General features: G+C 43.1%; 1 protein-coding gene across 1 annotated transcript in view; it reads left to right on the top strand.

Moving 5' to 3' along the window:
• Positions 1–15,124, top strand: part of LOC126262931 (protein madd-4-like) — a 469,727-nt gene that overhangs the window by 82,476 nt on the left and 372,127 nt on the right. The window contains exon 2 of the mRNA XM_049959860.1: positions 2,963–3,136. Coding sequence (XP_049815817.1) covers positions 2,963–3,136 — 174 coding nt within the window. The remainder of the gene's footprint in view (positions 1–2,962; positions 3,137–15,124) is intronic.

Here is a 15,124-nt window from a genome sequence, read left to right as displayed (position 1 = left end):
AAATCGGGATCTTACGATTATATTGTAAAAATTCCAGCTGTGTTTAGTCGTCTTGAAATACTTAGCTCGGTTTTGGTAGCCAAAAACCACAAAACAGATAAAGGTATTTGAAAACGGGAAGATGGCACGTCTATATAAATGCCTAGAGGATATACCATTAAAATTTGAGCAATTTGCTGCTGTTATTTCTTAATTAGATTTCGGCTCAGACCTGATTTTACGTGCGTATTTTACGTGCACAAGTAGGATAACTTTGAACCTTCGTATCTCGGCAATAGACAAAGAGATGAAGAAAATTTTCGACATGGTTCGAAATCGGAATCTTAGGAATATATCGTAAACGATACAGACATTTGCTGTGCTAAGTCGTCTTGGAATCCGCGACCCGGTTTTGGTACCCAAAAACTCTGTTTTTGGGGTGTTTCTCGACAACGGATAAACATTTTTAAGAAGGAAAAATGGCGCTTCTAGATAAATGCCTAGAGAAAAATTTGAATATTTTGTTGCTGTTAGTTATTTGCAATATCCACTGCTGATGGCGAAAGAATGGCGAAAATCGCTGTTTTCGTATTTTCTCAGGAGCAGCCCACGAACTAACAGCTACCTCCATAAGCCCCTTAAGATCCACCGTAGACCAAATCTAATTCAAAAAGAACCAAACGATTTGCTCCATTTGCCTAAGAAGGAGGAAGTGTGTAATATTCAATCTTTGATGCTGTACTGTAGGATAGTTAAAGTAGGACGACATTTCCTTTGGATGTACAGATTGTCCCTAGTCCAAGACTATCCAAAACACTTGACCTTAACTTTCTGTCAACAATAGAACCCGAGGTATGAGCCCCGGAAAAATCCCGTTTCTAGGAGTGGTGTTTTGGAACATATTGGTAGCGCATACTGTCGCATGCGTACCAATATAAGGAACAAGTGTGGACCCAGAACCGATCCGTGTGGGATTCAGTTCATGTTGTGTCTCTACCATATAGACACATCAAAATAGATTTACATCACCTCGGTTCCGGAGTTCCGGAACCTGTACAGAAAATTGGAACAGATGTCAACATAAACATCATTTCCGCCATTTTTATTGCTAATGAAAACCACACATTGCATGTTGTACCGCCATACAGCGAGACATTCAGAAGTGGTGGTCCAGACTGCTGTACACATTGGTACTTCTAATATCCAGTAGCACATCCTCTTGCATTGATGCATGCCTGTATTCGCCGTGACATACTATCCACAAGTTCATCAAGATAGATAGTCCGGATTGTCCCACTCCTCAATTCGGCGTAGACCCCTCACTGTGGACTGTGGTTGGTGGGTCACGTCGTCCATAAACCGCCCATTTCATTCTATCCCAGGCATGTTCGATAGGGTTCATGTCTGGGGAACATGCTGGCCACTTTAGTCAAGCGATGTCGTTTTCCTGTAGGAAGTCATTCACAAGGTGTGCAAGATGGGGGCGCTAATTGTCGATCATGGAGACGAATGCCTCACCAATATGCTGCCGATATGGTTGCACTATCGGTCGGAGAATGTCATTCACGTATCATACAGCCGTTACGGCGCCTTCCATGACCACCATCGACGTAAATCGGTCCCACATAATGCCACCCCAAAACAGCAGGGAACCTCCACCTTGCTGCACTCGCTGGACAGTGTGTCTAATGCGTTCAGCCTGACCAGGTTGCCCTCCAAACACGTCTCCGACGATTGTCTGGTTGAAGGCATATGCGATACTCATCGATGAAGAGAACATGATGCCAATCCTGAGCAGTCCATTCGGCATGCTGTTGGGCCCCTCTGTACCGCGCTGCATGGTGTCGTGGTTGCAAAGATGGATCTCGCCACGGTCGTCGGGAGTGTGCGCATCATGACGGCTATTGCCCACAGTTTGAGCCGTAATACGACATCGTGTGGCTGCACGAAAAGCATTATTCAACATGTTGGCGTTGCTGTCAAGGTTCCTCTGAGCCATAATCCGTAGTTAGCGGTCATCCACTGCAGTAGTAGCCCTTGGGCGGCCCGAGCGAGGCATGTCATCGACAGTTCTTGTCTCTCTGTATCTCCTCCTTGTCTGAACAACATCGCTTTGGTTCACTCCGAGACGCCTGGACATTTCCCTTGTTGAGGGCCCTTCCTGCGACAAAGTAACAATGCGGACGCAATCATACTGCGGTATTGACCGTCTAGGCTTGGTTGAACTACAGAAAATACTAGCCCTGTACCTTCTTCCTCGTGAAGTGACTAAAAGTGATCGGCTGTCGTACCCCCTCCGTCTAATAGATGCTGCCCATGCATGCTTGTTTTCATCTTTGGGGGTTTAGTGACATCTCTGAGCAGTCAAAGGGACTGTGTCTGTCATACAGCATCCACAGTCAACGTCTATCTTCAGGAGATCTGGGAACCGGGGTGTTGCAGAACTTTTCTTCGATGTGTGTATGATTTTGTATACGGAAGCAGACTGAATTGAAATGTTTGATGTGGGCACACAGCAATCCACCGATCGGTTCATTTCATTTCAGTGCGCTTAGTTCATTTGGTAGGTGAAAGGAATGGGGATTGTACAATGAAGGCTTTCACGACCGGATGTTTCAGCTGCCGACAATTATTCCTGGTTGTATGGCCGGGGTCCATGGAACTCTTCTATCCCTGACGTTTCGTCCAAAGCTATGTTGGACATCTTCGGAGGTGCTCCTGGTTGTGCTGAGTTTTTACGACTCATCGTAACCAGGAACACCTCTGAAGACGTCGAACGTAGCTTAGGACGAAACGTCAGGGATATAAGAGTTCCATGGACGACGGCCAGACAACCCGGAAGAATTCTCGGCAGCTGAATGGGAATTGGCCCAAAACTGATCCCTGTGGCACTCTGCGATTTCTGCCCCGCACATGATTTAGCCTTACTGTAGTGTTATGAGCTGTGGGCAGGCAGTGAGCAGGACACTGTGGTGTGTTCCAGCAGCAGCAGCCCGTGCAGCGGCGCGCGGGCCCGGACGCCGGCTGGTCGCCGTGGTCGGCGTGGTCGCCCTGCTCCAGGACATGCGACGGCGGCGCGTCCTTCCAGCTGCGGCGCTGCGAGACAGCCGCCGGCTGCCGGGGAGAACCTGTCCGCTACAAGATCTGCAACATGCAGGTCAGGCCCACCGCCACCTTCACAAATTGAATAAAGTTAACGCACAGCTAGATTTACAGTCTCACAAGGGGAGGCCACGACGTTTGGAACGCGGATTTACTGCAAACTTCGTACACTCGTAGTACTTCTTGAGGACAACAATATGCGTAAGCAGTAGCGCGTACTTCTCAAACGTTATTGATGAAATCGCAAGGTAATTTCGTTTGTCGAATATATATCTATTTGGGCGTGGCCATTTTAACCATGAAGCGGCTGCGGCCGAATGGTGCCGGCACAGTAGCTCAGTGTGTTGCCGGCACGGTAGCTCAGCGTGTTCGGTCAGAGGGCTGCGTGCTCTCTGTAATAAAAAAACTGAGTCAAAGAATCAACGATCAACTTGAGCGCATGTCTTGTGACGTCCGCCCAGACCAAACGCAACGAACTATATCAAACAAAATGAAAAGAAAAAAAAGCGTGTTCGGTCAGAGGGTTAGCTGCCCTCTGTAATAAAAAAAACTGAGTTAATCGATCATCAACGAACTTAAACGGATGTCTTACGACGTCCGCCCCGAGCAGACGCAACGAACAAAACCGAACAAATGAGATTTTTTTTTTAAAACAGCGTGTTTGGTCAGAGCGTTAGCTACCCTTTAAAATAAAAAAACTGAGCGAACGGATGAACGAACAAACAGCACGGGTGTCATCGGACGTCCGCCCTGAACAAATTCAACGAACAATATAGACCAAAAGTTTTTTTTTAAAAAAAAAAGTGTTTGGCGTTCAAGCCGCTGGATCGCTGGATCGCGTTACGTTCGTCAGTCCTTTTTTATTTTCAACACATTTATTTTCTTTATTATTTATATTACAGTTGATGTAATGGGGAAAATACGTGTAATCGGATGAACTTTCATTAAATTTACAATGTTATTTGGCAGTCTACTAATTTTTATCATCATAAATAATGTAATATTCATAACTATCGACTAGTAAACGACCAAACGCATAAAGTGTTACTGAAAATGTATGCTTGTCCGTGATTTGAGAAGTCCCTTATACCTGGAAGGAGCCCGAAACGACATGTTACCTCCAAGTTGTGACCGGCACAGACGGCTTTCGAAAGACGTATAATTAATCGTCGCTTTCCACATTACAAGTTGCAGGATGGTATTTTTCGTAAAAACATGGCAAAGATCAAGTTAAACGGCACCAGTTGCATTGAATAAATGCCATGTTTCCGCGTATGCAAGGTCCTTTGCCGTTTTCCGTGGAAAAACAAACTTCGTTAACATTTTCAAAAACCTCTCTTTCAGACGATAGTTTGGAAGCAAACCATGCATAACGCAGTATTTACTTATAAATCGGCGCTGATAATTGGCAATGCAATATCGAGTGTATTTTAATAGCGTCTTCCGAGAAGCAATTTCTCGTTCTCTTTCGATTAAATACGAACAGTTTTGAAGACACCGACAAGCATACATTTTCAGTATCACTTCATGCGTTTGGTCGTTTACTAGTCGATAGTTATGAATATTACATTATTTGTGATAACAAAAATTAGTAGACTGCCAAATGAGATTGTAAATTTAATAAAAGTTCATCCGATTAGACGTATTTTTCCCATTATATCAATTGTAATATAAATAGTAAAGAAAATGACAGTGCTGAAAATAAAAAAAACTGACGAACGGAACTCGATCCAGTGGTCCAGTGGCTTGAACGCCAAACACTTTTTTAAAAAAAGAAAAAACATTTTGCTCTGTATTGTTAGCTGAATTTGTTCAGGGCGGACGTCTGATGACACCCGTGCAGTTTGTTCGTTCATCCCTTCGCTCAGTTTTTTTTTTTTTTATTATTGTAAAGGGTAGCTAACCCTCTGACCGAACACGCTGAGCTACCGTGCCGGCACCATTCGGCCGCAGCCGCTTCATAGTTAAAATGGCCACGCCCAAATAGATATATATTCGACAAACGAAATTACCTTGCGATTTTATCAATAACGCTTGAGAAGTACGCGCTACTGCTTACACGTTTTGTTGTCCTCATGGATACTACGAGTGTACGAAGTTTACAGTAAATCCGCGTTCCAAACGTCGTGGCCTCCCCTTGTCTGTTGTGTGCACTGTCTGATTAAAAGCATCTGGACACTTACTAGTGGACATCAGTATGGGTGGATCCACCTTTTGCACTTATGAGGCCTAGAACTGTGGTGCTAACACTTCCAGTGAGGTGTCTGAATGTACAAAGGAATGGCAGCCCTTTATTCCTCAAGAGCCGAAACCAGAGGTGGCAGAGATGTTGGACGCTGACGTCTGGATCGAAGTCAATGTTCTACCTTATCTGGTCTAGGGGCAGGTCAGTCAGTTTCAGGATGCTGTTGTGCACAATCCATTCCCTTACAGATGCTGATTTATGACGCGACGCATTGTCATGCTGATACGGTCATCCTACACAAACTGCTCGTCTACTGAACGCAGCACACGACGCCTTCAAATGTTTTCATATCTGTCAACGTTAATGAAATTCGCCAGCAGCCGCGTAACTGAGATGTTACTTTATTTTACTTTGACTATCAGTTTCGGCATTCCACTATGCCATATGAATAGTAATAATGAGCGTATGGCCTTGGTGTCCGGGAGACCCCTCGCGGGGCGGTTCGGCCGCCGCTCCACAAGTTCTTTAGCGCCCCTACGGCGACTTGCGAGTGAATGAGGATGAAATGATGATGAAAGACACACAACACCCACTCATCTCGAGGCAGAGAAAATCCCTGACCCCGCCGGGAATCGAACCCGGGACCCCGTGCGCGGGAAGCGAGAACGCTACCGCAAGACCACGAGCCGCGGACGTATGTCATCTATTAAGAGTTTACATGTAGTGTACATCATGTTGTATAAAACAAGCTTTCAGAAATTTACGGGTAATCATGAAACCGCTTACAGCTACAAAATTAAAGTAGTGGCTTTAAACCAAATCTCTGTGCACATCCAGCACAATATAATAAAACATGTCTAGATACTTACTAGTCATTTTATGTAACACTACAGATTTACAGCCGGCCGATGTGGCCGAGCGGTTCTAGGCGCTTCAGTCTAGAACCGCGCGACCGCTACGGTCGCAGGTTCGAATCCTGCCTCGGGCATGGATGTGTATGATGTCTTTAGGTTGGTTAGGTTTAAGTAGTTCTAGGAGACTGATGACCTCAGATGTTAAGTCCCATAGTGCTCAGAGCCATTTGAACCATTTGAACAGATTTACAAGGGAACATGCAAAAACATTAAAAAATCAGAACTAGACAGTACACGATCAGGAGCTCCGTTGAACAAAGCTAGTCATTTTTTAAATTTATTTTTTAAAAGTAAAATCCAATATAATACTTATAGTGGAGGAAACCCATGAGGACCTACCTTCTTTTAAAGTAAAATGTCACGCTGTAATCTATTAAGTACAATAATACTGATATTTACGGCCTAGTTAGTATCTCAACTGGTGATGTAATTAGCTGCTACGGCTTAAAAAATGCAACTTGAAGCAAAACCAAACGGCAGACGACGTAGTAAGAGAAAAATAGCATACAAAGAGCACCATAAGAATATTCATAAATGCCTTGTGGGCCTAGGTTATACAGCAAATCGAAATGAAGAGATACGATTTGGGATCCTTTACATCACTTAACTGGTCGGCCCTGTCACAGTGAAACAAACCAACAAGGATCTAAAATCCTACTTAACCAAGGGGAGTGCTCCAAGTTCTCAGCCGTTGGATACCTCCAGTTCCGCCCACTGTTGCCATTAGCAGCCAATATGGTGGTTGCTTGGTAGACACTATATGGGGTGTCGAATGCCGTAAACATCATTGGCCTTTTGCGACCTTGCACTCAAGGTGTTTCTTGTGAAATCTCGATTTAATGCAGACCGTCCAAGATTCTCTCTCACTTCCAGGAACTATTCGTCGGAAACCTTAGGTCTGCTTTAGGTAAAACACAAATCTGTGTTCTCATCCTCCTCTCATCCAACGTAAGCAGATGTCTGTAAAATTTTATTCTTACTTATCTAACTGATTCGATTAATCTTTCATAATCCTCGTACAGTCATTCCCTTCCTCGTAATCTCTGTTGTCGCTCTACGATCTTTGGGTGCATTATTCTGTGTCTCTAATTTCTCAGCTTCTCTTAGTCCTGACGTTCGTGTCATTCGGATGCATTCAGTAGCATCCAGACACCCTACTTTAACTTCAGTGTTGCAGTTCATTAAAGAAAGTCATCGTCACATAGAAAGGAAGGTATTTGATGAATTCTAACATTCAACCTGAGGACGCAGTACTGAATTTCATGTTATGATTGGCAAGGGTTGAAATTTGAGCCCATTTATATGGGGAGTAGATCGTAAACATTATTCTTCCAGTAAAATTGAACTGCCTAGAACAGTATTTCACGCTGAAGTCAGTGGTAGCTCGTAACCACACTTCGAAATTGTTTCACAGATGTCGGTGTAGACTCTTAAGCATGGCTGCAGCAGCAAATGTGCAAATGTAATATATGGAATAAAAACAGCCACCAGTTGCGGAAGGTAATAGTCAAAAGCTCTTGGCCTAGGTTTCAACCCATATTAATGGGCCTTCTTCAGAAGTCTTATTACGTTTTAAATACTAATCATGCTTAATTATGACTAAGCCTATTGGTGGCACATCATGATTAGCACGTAAAATGTAATAAGACTTCTCAAGAAGGCCCATTTATAAGGGTTGAAACCTAGGTCAAGAGCTTTTCACTACTATCTTTCCGTATACGATCTATATTTACTGGGACGTTTCTGCTGCTATTAGCGTGAACTTTCAACCTTTGCCATTTTTGCTAATAATTATGACGCACCCTTTACAGTGTTAGGCAGCGCACCTGTTACAATATCAATGAGTCACAGCTGAATCAGTCAACGCATATAAAAACCTGTTACAATTTATAGGAACAGGTAACGGAACGATCACATAGATTCACAAGGCGAGGCCATGACGTTCGAGTCACGTATTTACTTCAGACTTTGGACACTTTTAGTAGTCCATAAGGACAACATAAAGTGCAAGTGTTAAAGCGTACTGCTTAGGCAACTTCGAGAAAATTTCAAAAGAGGTTTTATGCGTCAAATGTGTACCGGTGCACTGCGGATCTGAGCTTAGGCTGGCGGCGATCGAGTGGATAGCGTTCAAGCTTGATATAGCTCGTGCAGGGTACGGTGGCCGATGCGTAATGACCAATTTTCGTCCAAAGTGCTGGGCAAGGTCTTGTTTGGAAAGGAAAGCCAGTAAGGGTTTTCCACCTTTCGGCCGGTCAGCGATGGCAGAATCGAGGCGCGCAACCTGCAATCTTACTCAAAACATTTTACAGAAACTATTCAGTAAAAAGAATTCATTTTTGCTTTACTTATAGCTTCATATGTCAGGTTCACGATGATGTGCCCTCATTTCGTTAATGGTCATAGTTACTGTGATGTTTACACTGAAAGTAACGCTGAATTTTTTTTTTTTTTTTTTTACAAACATTCGATATGCGAACCATGAGTGATCTGGCAGACGTCAATAACGTAATCGAATTCTTGCCATACCCGTCCCAGCACGGCATCGTCAACTATGGCAGTCGCTTCCCCTATTCTCTTCCTGAGCCCTGCTACATCACGTGGTAGAAGCGGTACATACACCAGGTCTTTAAAGTGTTCCCACAGAAAAAAGTCACACGGAGTGGGTTCTGGTGATTGGGGAGGCCATTTCATGAAACAGCTGTCCCCTTCTGTAGCACGGCCGATCCATCGATGTGGCAGCTCCGTGTTCAGGTACCCACGAACTTCACGATGAAAATGGGGTGGAACCCCATCCTGCTGAAAGATGAATGGAGAGTCCAATTGCATTTGAGGCATCAGCCATTGCTGCAACATTCCAAGTAGGAATATCCAGTGACAGTGCTCTTAGCGAAGAAGAATGGACCCTACAGTTTTCGATGTGACAAAGCAAAAAAAAAAAAAAAAATACCTTTGGGGAATCCCGCTCAAATTCAATGCATTCACGTGGATGCTTAGTACCCCAGATTCTACAATTATGCCTGTTCACTTCCCCATTAGTGTGAAAAGTGGCTTCGTCGCTGAAAATAAACCGATCAACAGTGCCATCCCCATCCCCATTCAATTGTTGCAACTGCGAACAAAACTCAAAACGCTTGTCTTTGTCGTAGTCACTGAGGTTCTGCACTAGCTCCAATTTGAATCATTTCATAGACAGATTCTGTCGCAGGACTTTACACACTGTTATTGGAGCTATTTCGAGTTCACGGGATGCACGACACACCGATGTCTTTGGACTCCTTATGAATGTCTCTCGTACGCGCTCCACATTCACTTCACTCACTCTGAGACGTCCGCTTCTCTTTGCAGGGCACAAAACAGCCGTTGAACAGCTGTAGCACACTTGTTTCTGTCGAACTCCGCACCTGAACTCGCCATGTTTGCGACTAGCGCTGACTATCGGCAAATTATCAAACAACGCTGTGGCGGTATACATGAATTTAAAAAATAAAAAAATTAATAAATAAAAAAAATCAGGGTTTCTCTTCAAAATGACATATGTATGATATCTGTACAAGGTTTGGTTCTTGTGCAATAAATAATTGAATGTGTTCCCGGACTTTGTGTACACCCTGTATTGTCCTTAAATAAAAGTATCATTTAGGTATATCAGGTGAAGACAACTAGTGAATGATCCTTGCTTTCATTGCGGATGCATACCAGTCCCGACCTCTTGCACGAACTAGGAATCTGCGAGGGGGTTCAGGGTTACATGATGCTGCGTAAGCTGTGTGTGGAAGTCTGGGTATTTGGGCCGAATGAGAAGTGTGCTCGCATATCCGAGGCGGTTAAGGCGACTACTCGCGTTGAAGCGGGAAATCCGGATTCGAGCCCAATCCGACATAAATTTTCACTTGTTAGCACTGATACATTTCAGTGTCCAGTGAAACCTTTGAGCACTTTCTGTTCGCCTTACTGAGCATTTCTTTCAGTTATCTTGTGTATTATACTGCAACAGTTTTTTCTAAGTATGTTCCAAGTTTCATCGAGCTATGTTTCTTGGCAGTTACGCGTCCTACGAAAGTTACTTTCGTCCTCCAGTTTTGCGCATCAATGTAGTTACAGAGACTCCCCGATTTGTTTGAATAGTGGCAAACATGGGAAGATATCACAAATATAATAAGAAATAAGGAGTGACAAAAATATTGATGTGTTCTGAAATAACATTAAGCGAAATTTTTACAATATTTAACTTTATGCAACGATAAACTTGAGGACGAAAGTAACCTTCGAATGATGTGTTACTGCCAAGTAACAAAGCTCTATGAAATTATGACCATACTTAGAAAAACCTGCTACAGTATAATACACAAGATAACTGAAAGATATGCTCAATGAGACAAACAGAAACTGTTCAAAGGTTGCACTGACGTTAGCCGCATCTGTACATTGAAATGTATCAGTGGTAAGAGGTGAACATTTATGTCGGACCGGCACTCGAATCCGAATTTCTCGATTAACGCGAATGGAAAAGAGAATGGAAAAGAAAATTTAGAGTATGTTAGATGACGATCAGTTTGGCTTTAGGTAAGGTAAAGGCACCAGAGAGGCAATTATGACTGTGCGGTTGATAATGGAAGCAAGACTAAATAAAAATCAAGACACGTTCATAGGATTTGTCGACTTGGAAAAAAGGCATTCGACAGTGTAAAATGGTGCAAGATCTTCGAAATTCTGTGAAAAATAAGAGTACTCTAAAGGGAGAGACGGATAATGTACAATATATACAAGAGCCAAGAGCGAATAATAAGAGTGGACGACTAAGGAAGAATTGCTCGTATTAAAAAGGATGTAAGGTATATAGTCTTTCGTCCCGACTGTTCAATCTGTACATCGAAGAAGCAATAATAAACGTAAGGTTCAAGAGTGGAATTAAAATTCAAGGCGAACGGATATCAATGATAGGATTCGCTGGTAACATTTCTGTCCTGAGTGAAAGTGAAGAAGAATTACATTATCTCCTGAATAGAATGAACAGTCTAATGAATACAGAATATGGATTGAGAGTAAATCGAAGAAAGACGAAAGTAATAAGAAGTAGAACGAATGAGAAGAACGAGAACCTCGACGTCAGGACTGATGGTCACGAAGTAGATGAAGTTTAGGAATTCTACTCCTAGGCAGCAAAATAACCAATGTCGGACGGAGCAAGGAGGAAATCAAAACCAGACTAGCACTGTCAAAAAGGGCATTCCTGGCCAAGAGAAATCCTAATATCTAACATAGGCCTTAATTTAAGGACGAAATTTCTGAGAATGTGCGTTTGGAGCACAGCATTATACGGTGTGAAACATGGACTGTGGGAAAATCGGAACAGAAGAGAATCGAAGCTTTTGAGATGTGGTGTTACAGACGAATGTTGAAAATTAGGTGTAATGGTAAGGTAAGGAACGAGGAGTTTCTGCGCAGAATCAGAGATGAAAGGAACAGATGGAAAACACTGACAAGGAGAAGGGACAGGACGATTCCATGGTAGCAGAGGGAGCTGTAGAGGGCAAAAATTGTAGAGGAAGACAGAGATTGGAATACATCCAGCAAATAATTCAGGAAGTGGGTTCCAAGTACTGCTCTGAGACGAAGAGGCTGGCACGGGAGAGGAATTTGTGACGGGCCGTATCAAACCAGTCAGGAGACTGACGGCTGAGAAAAAAAAAAAAAAAAAAAAAAAAAAAAAACTACACAGAGCACGTGTATTGAAGCCATAGCCCAATAGGCAGAACTATGATCAAACCGGAGAGAGTATAGACCAATAGAGAGCAAATCAAGGTGACATAGAAGGGAGATTCCACTCAGCCTCACCACTTGGCTGGTGGCGTGACTTTACAGTCGTAGCACGAGATGCTTGCAGTCACCGAGTGAACGGAATGGCGACGGTACGCTAGTGACGTTGCTGCATTCTGTTCAAGGTGCCGAATAACTAGACTTCTTCCACTAAAGTGAAAATGCCCGTAGCAAGAATCGTTTCCGACGGTGACGAGGTTGCAACTGCGGGTTCGTCTCGCAGCTCTAACCAAAGTAGGGCGGATGTTGCGTCGACCACACTGTCAATTACTGACTAAATGGATCCTTTGTCAACTAAGTGACTGGGAGGCGGTTCGTGAGACAGGCCTTCCAGGAAGTGGAAGCGTTTGTACAAGTTTCTGTTTCAGGTCAACGGGGAAGAGATTTTTTTAATGTTTTTACAACAGATTGGTTATGAACTGAAGATTAAAACTGAAGAAACTGCAAAAAGGTGGGAACTTAAGGAGATGGGACCTGGATAAACTGAAAGAACCAGAGGTTGTACAGAGTTTCAGGGAGAGCATAAGGGAACAATTGACAAGAATGGGGGAAAGAAATACAGTAGAAGAAGAATGGGTAGCTTTGAGGGATGAAGTAGTGAAGGCAGCAGAGGATCAAGTAGGTAAAAAGACGAGGGCTAGTAGAAATCCTTCGGTGACGGCAGAAATATTGAATTTCATTGACGAAAGGAGAAAATATAAAAATGCAGTAAATGAAGTAGGCAGAAAGGAATACAAACGTCTCAAAAATGAGATCGACAGGAAGTGCAAAATGGCTAAGCAGGCATGGCTAGAGGACAAATGTAAGGATGTAGAGGCTTATCTCACTAGGGGTAAGATAGATACTGCCTACAGGAAAATTAGAGACCTTAGGAGAAAAGAGAACGACTTGTATGAATATCAAGAGCTCAGATGGGAACCCAGTTCTAAGCAAAGAAGGTAAAGCAGAAAGGTGGAAGTAGTATACAATGGGTCTATACAAGGGCGATGGACTTGATGACAATGTTATAAAAATGGAAGAGGATGTAGATGAAGGTGAAATGGGAGATATGACACTGCGTGAAGAGTTTGATAGAGCACTGAAAGACCTAAGTCGAAACAGGGCCCCGGGAGTAGACAACATTCCATCAGAACTACTGACAGCCTCGGGAGAGCCAGTCCTGACAAAACTCTACCATCTGGTGAGCAAAATGTATGAGACAGGCGAAATAGCCTCAGACTTCAAGAAGAATATAATAATTCCAATCCCAAAGAAAGCAGGCGTTGACAGATGTCAAAATTACCGAACGATCAGTTTAATAAGTCACAGCTGCAAAATACTAACGCGAATTCTTTACAGACGAATGGAAAAACTGGTAGAAGCCGACCTTGGGGAAGATCAGTTTGGATTCCGTAGAAATATGGGAACACGTGAGGCAATACTGACCCTACGACTTATTTTAGAAGCTAGATTAAGAAAAGGCAAACATACGTTTCTAGCATTTGTAGACTTAGAGAAAGCTTTTGACAATGTTGACTGGAATACTCTCTTTCAAATTCTGAAGGTGGCAGGGGTAAAATACAGGGAGCGAAAGGCTATTTACAATTTGTACAGAAACCAGATGGCGGTTATAAGAGCCGAGGGACATGAAAGGGAAGCAGTGGTTGTGAAGGGAGTGAGACAGGGTTGTAGCCTCTCCCCGATGTTATTCAATCTGTATATTGAGCAAGCAGTAAAGGAAACAAAAGAAAAATTCGGAGTAGGTATTAAAATCCATGGAGAAGAAATAAAAACTTTGAGGTTCGCCGATGACATTGTAATTCTGTCAGAGACAGCAAAGGACTTGGAAGAGCAGTTGAACGGAATGGACAGTGTCTTGAAAGGAGGATATAAGATGAACATCAACAAAAGCAAAACGAGGATAATGGAATGTAGTCGAATTAAATCGGGTGATGCTGAGGGAATTAGATTAGGAAATGAGACACTTAAAGTAGTAAAGGAGTTTTGCTATTTGGGGAGCAAAATAACTGATATATAAAATGTAGACTGGCAATGGCAAGGAAAGCGTTTCTGAAGAAGAGAAATTTGTTAACATCGAGTATAGATTTAAGTGTCAGGAAGTCTTTTCTGAAAGTATATGTATGGAGTGTAGCCATGTATGGAAGTGAAACATGGACGATAAATATTTTGGACAAGAAGAGAATAGATGTTTTCGAAATGTGGTACTACAGAAGAATGCTGAAGATTAGATGGGTAGATCACATAACTAATGAGGAGGTACTGAATAGGATTGGGGAGAAGAGGAGTTTGTGGCACAACTTGATTAGAAGAAGGGATCGGTTGGTAGGACATGTCCTGAGGCATCAAGGGTTCACCAATTTAGTATTGGAGGGCAGCGTGGAGGGTAAAAATCGTAGAGGGAGACCAAGAGATGAATACGCTAAGCAGATTCAGAGGGATGTAGGCTGCAGTACGTACTGAGAGATGAAGAATCTTGCACAGGATAGAGTAGCGTGGAGAGCTGCATCAAACCAGTCTCAGGACTGAAGACCACAACAACAACAGATGGAGGGATTCTGACAGCTTGTTTTGCACATTACAGTTACGTGCTCAGTCCAATTTAGATTTTTATTCATTATTACACCTACATCCTTTGCTGAAGACGAGGATATTTGTCTCATTTAGGGTTAAAGATTCCTGGTAATTCGGGTTAATGAAGCTAGAATGACCAACGAGTATAGCTTGGGTTTTGAGCTATAACCCTATATCCAGCGCCCGTTTTGATAGTGCATACAGGTCAGTATTGAAATTCTCGATAGCTGTCTCCGGCTTTGTTGGTTTTGTACTCAGATACAATTGGAGGTCGTCAGCGTACGTTAGGTGTTTGCTGTAGGACGAAAGTGATGACTTGTCGCTGACATACAATGATAAGAGTTTAGGACCTAATACGGAACCCTGACGGGACTCCTGATGCAACTGAACACCATTGTCACTTTATGGTGCCGGACGTGACGCATTGCTCACGAGACGTCAAATATGAGTGAAACCATTACATTGCATTTGCAGGGTGCTAAGTTTGGTAACTTAAACGTCGGATTCGACAGTGTCAGAGGCTTTGTTGGAGTCTAAGAAGCACAAGGTATTC

Source organism: Schistocerca nitens, chromosome 6 (assembly GCF_023898315.1).
Source record: "Schistocerca nitens isolate TAMUIC-IGC-003100 chromosome 6, iqSchNite1.1, whole genome shotgun sequence".
NCBI classification, from domain to species: Eukaryota; Metazoa; Arthropoda; class Insecta; order Orthoptera; family Acrididae; genus Schistocerca; species Schistocerca nitens.
This window is presented reverse-complemented; position numbering and strand designations above follow the sequence as displayed.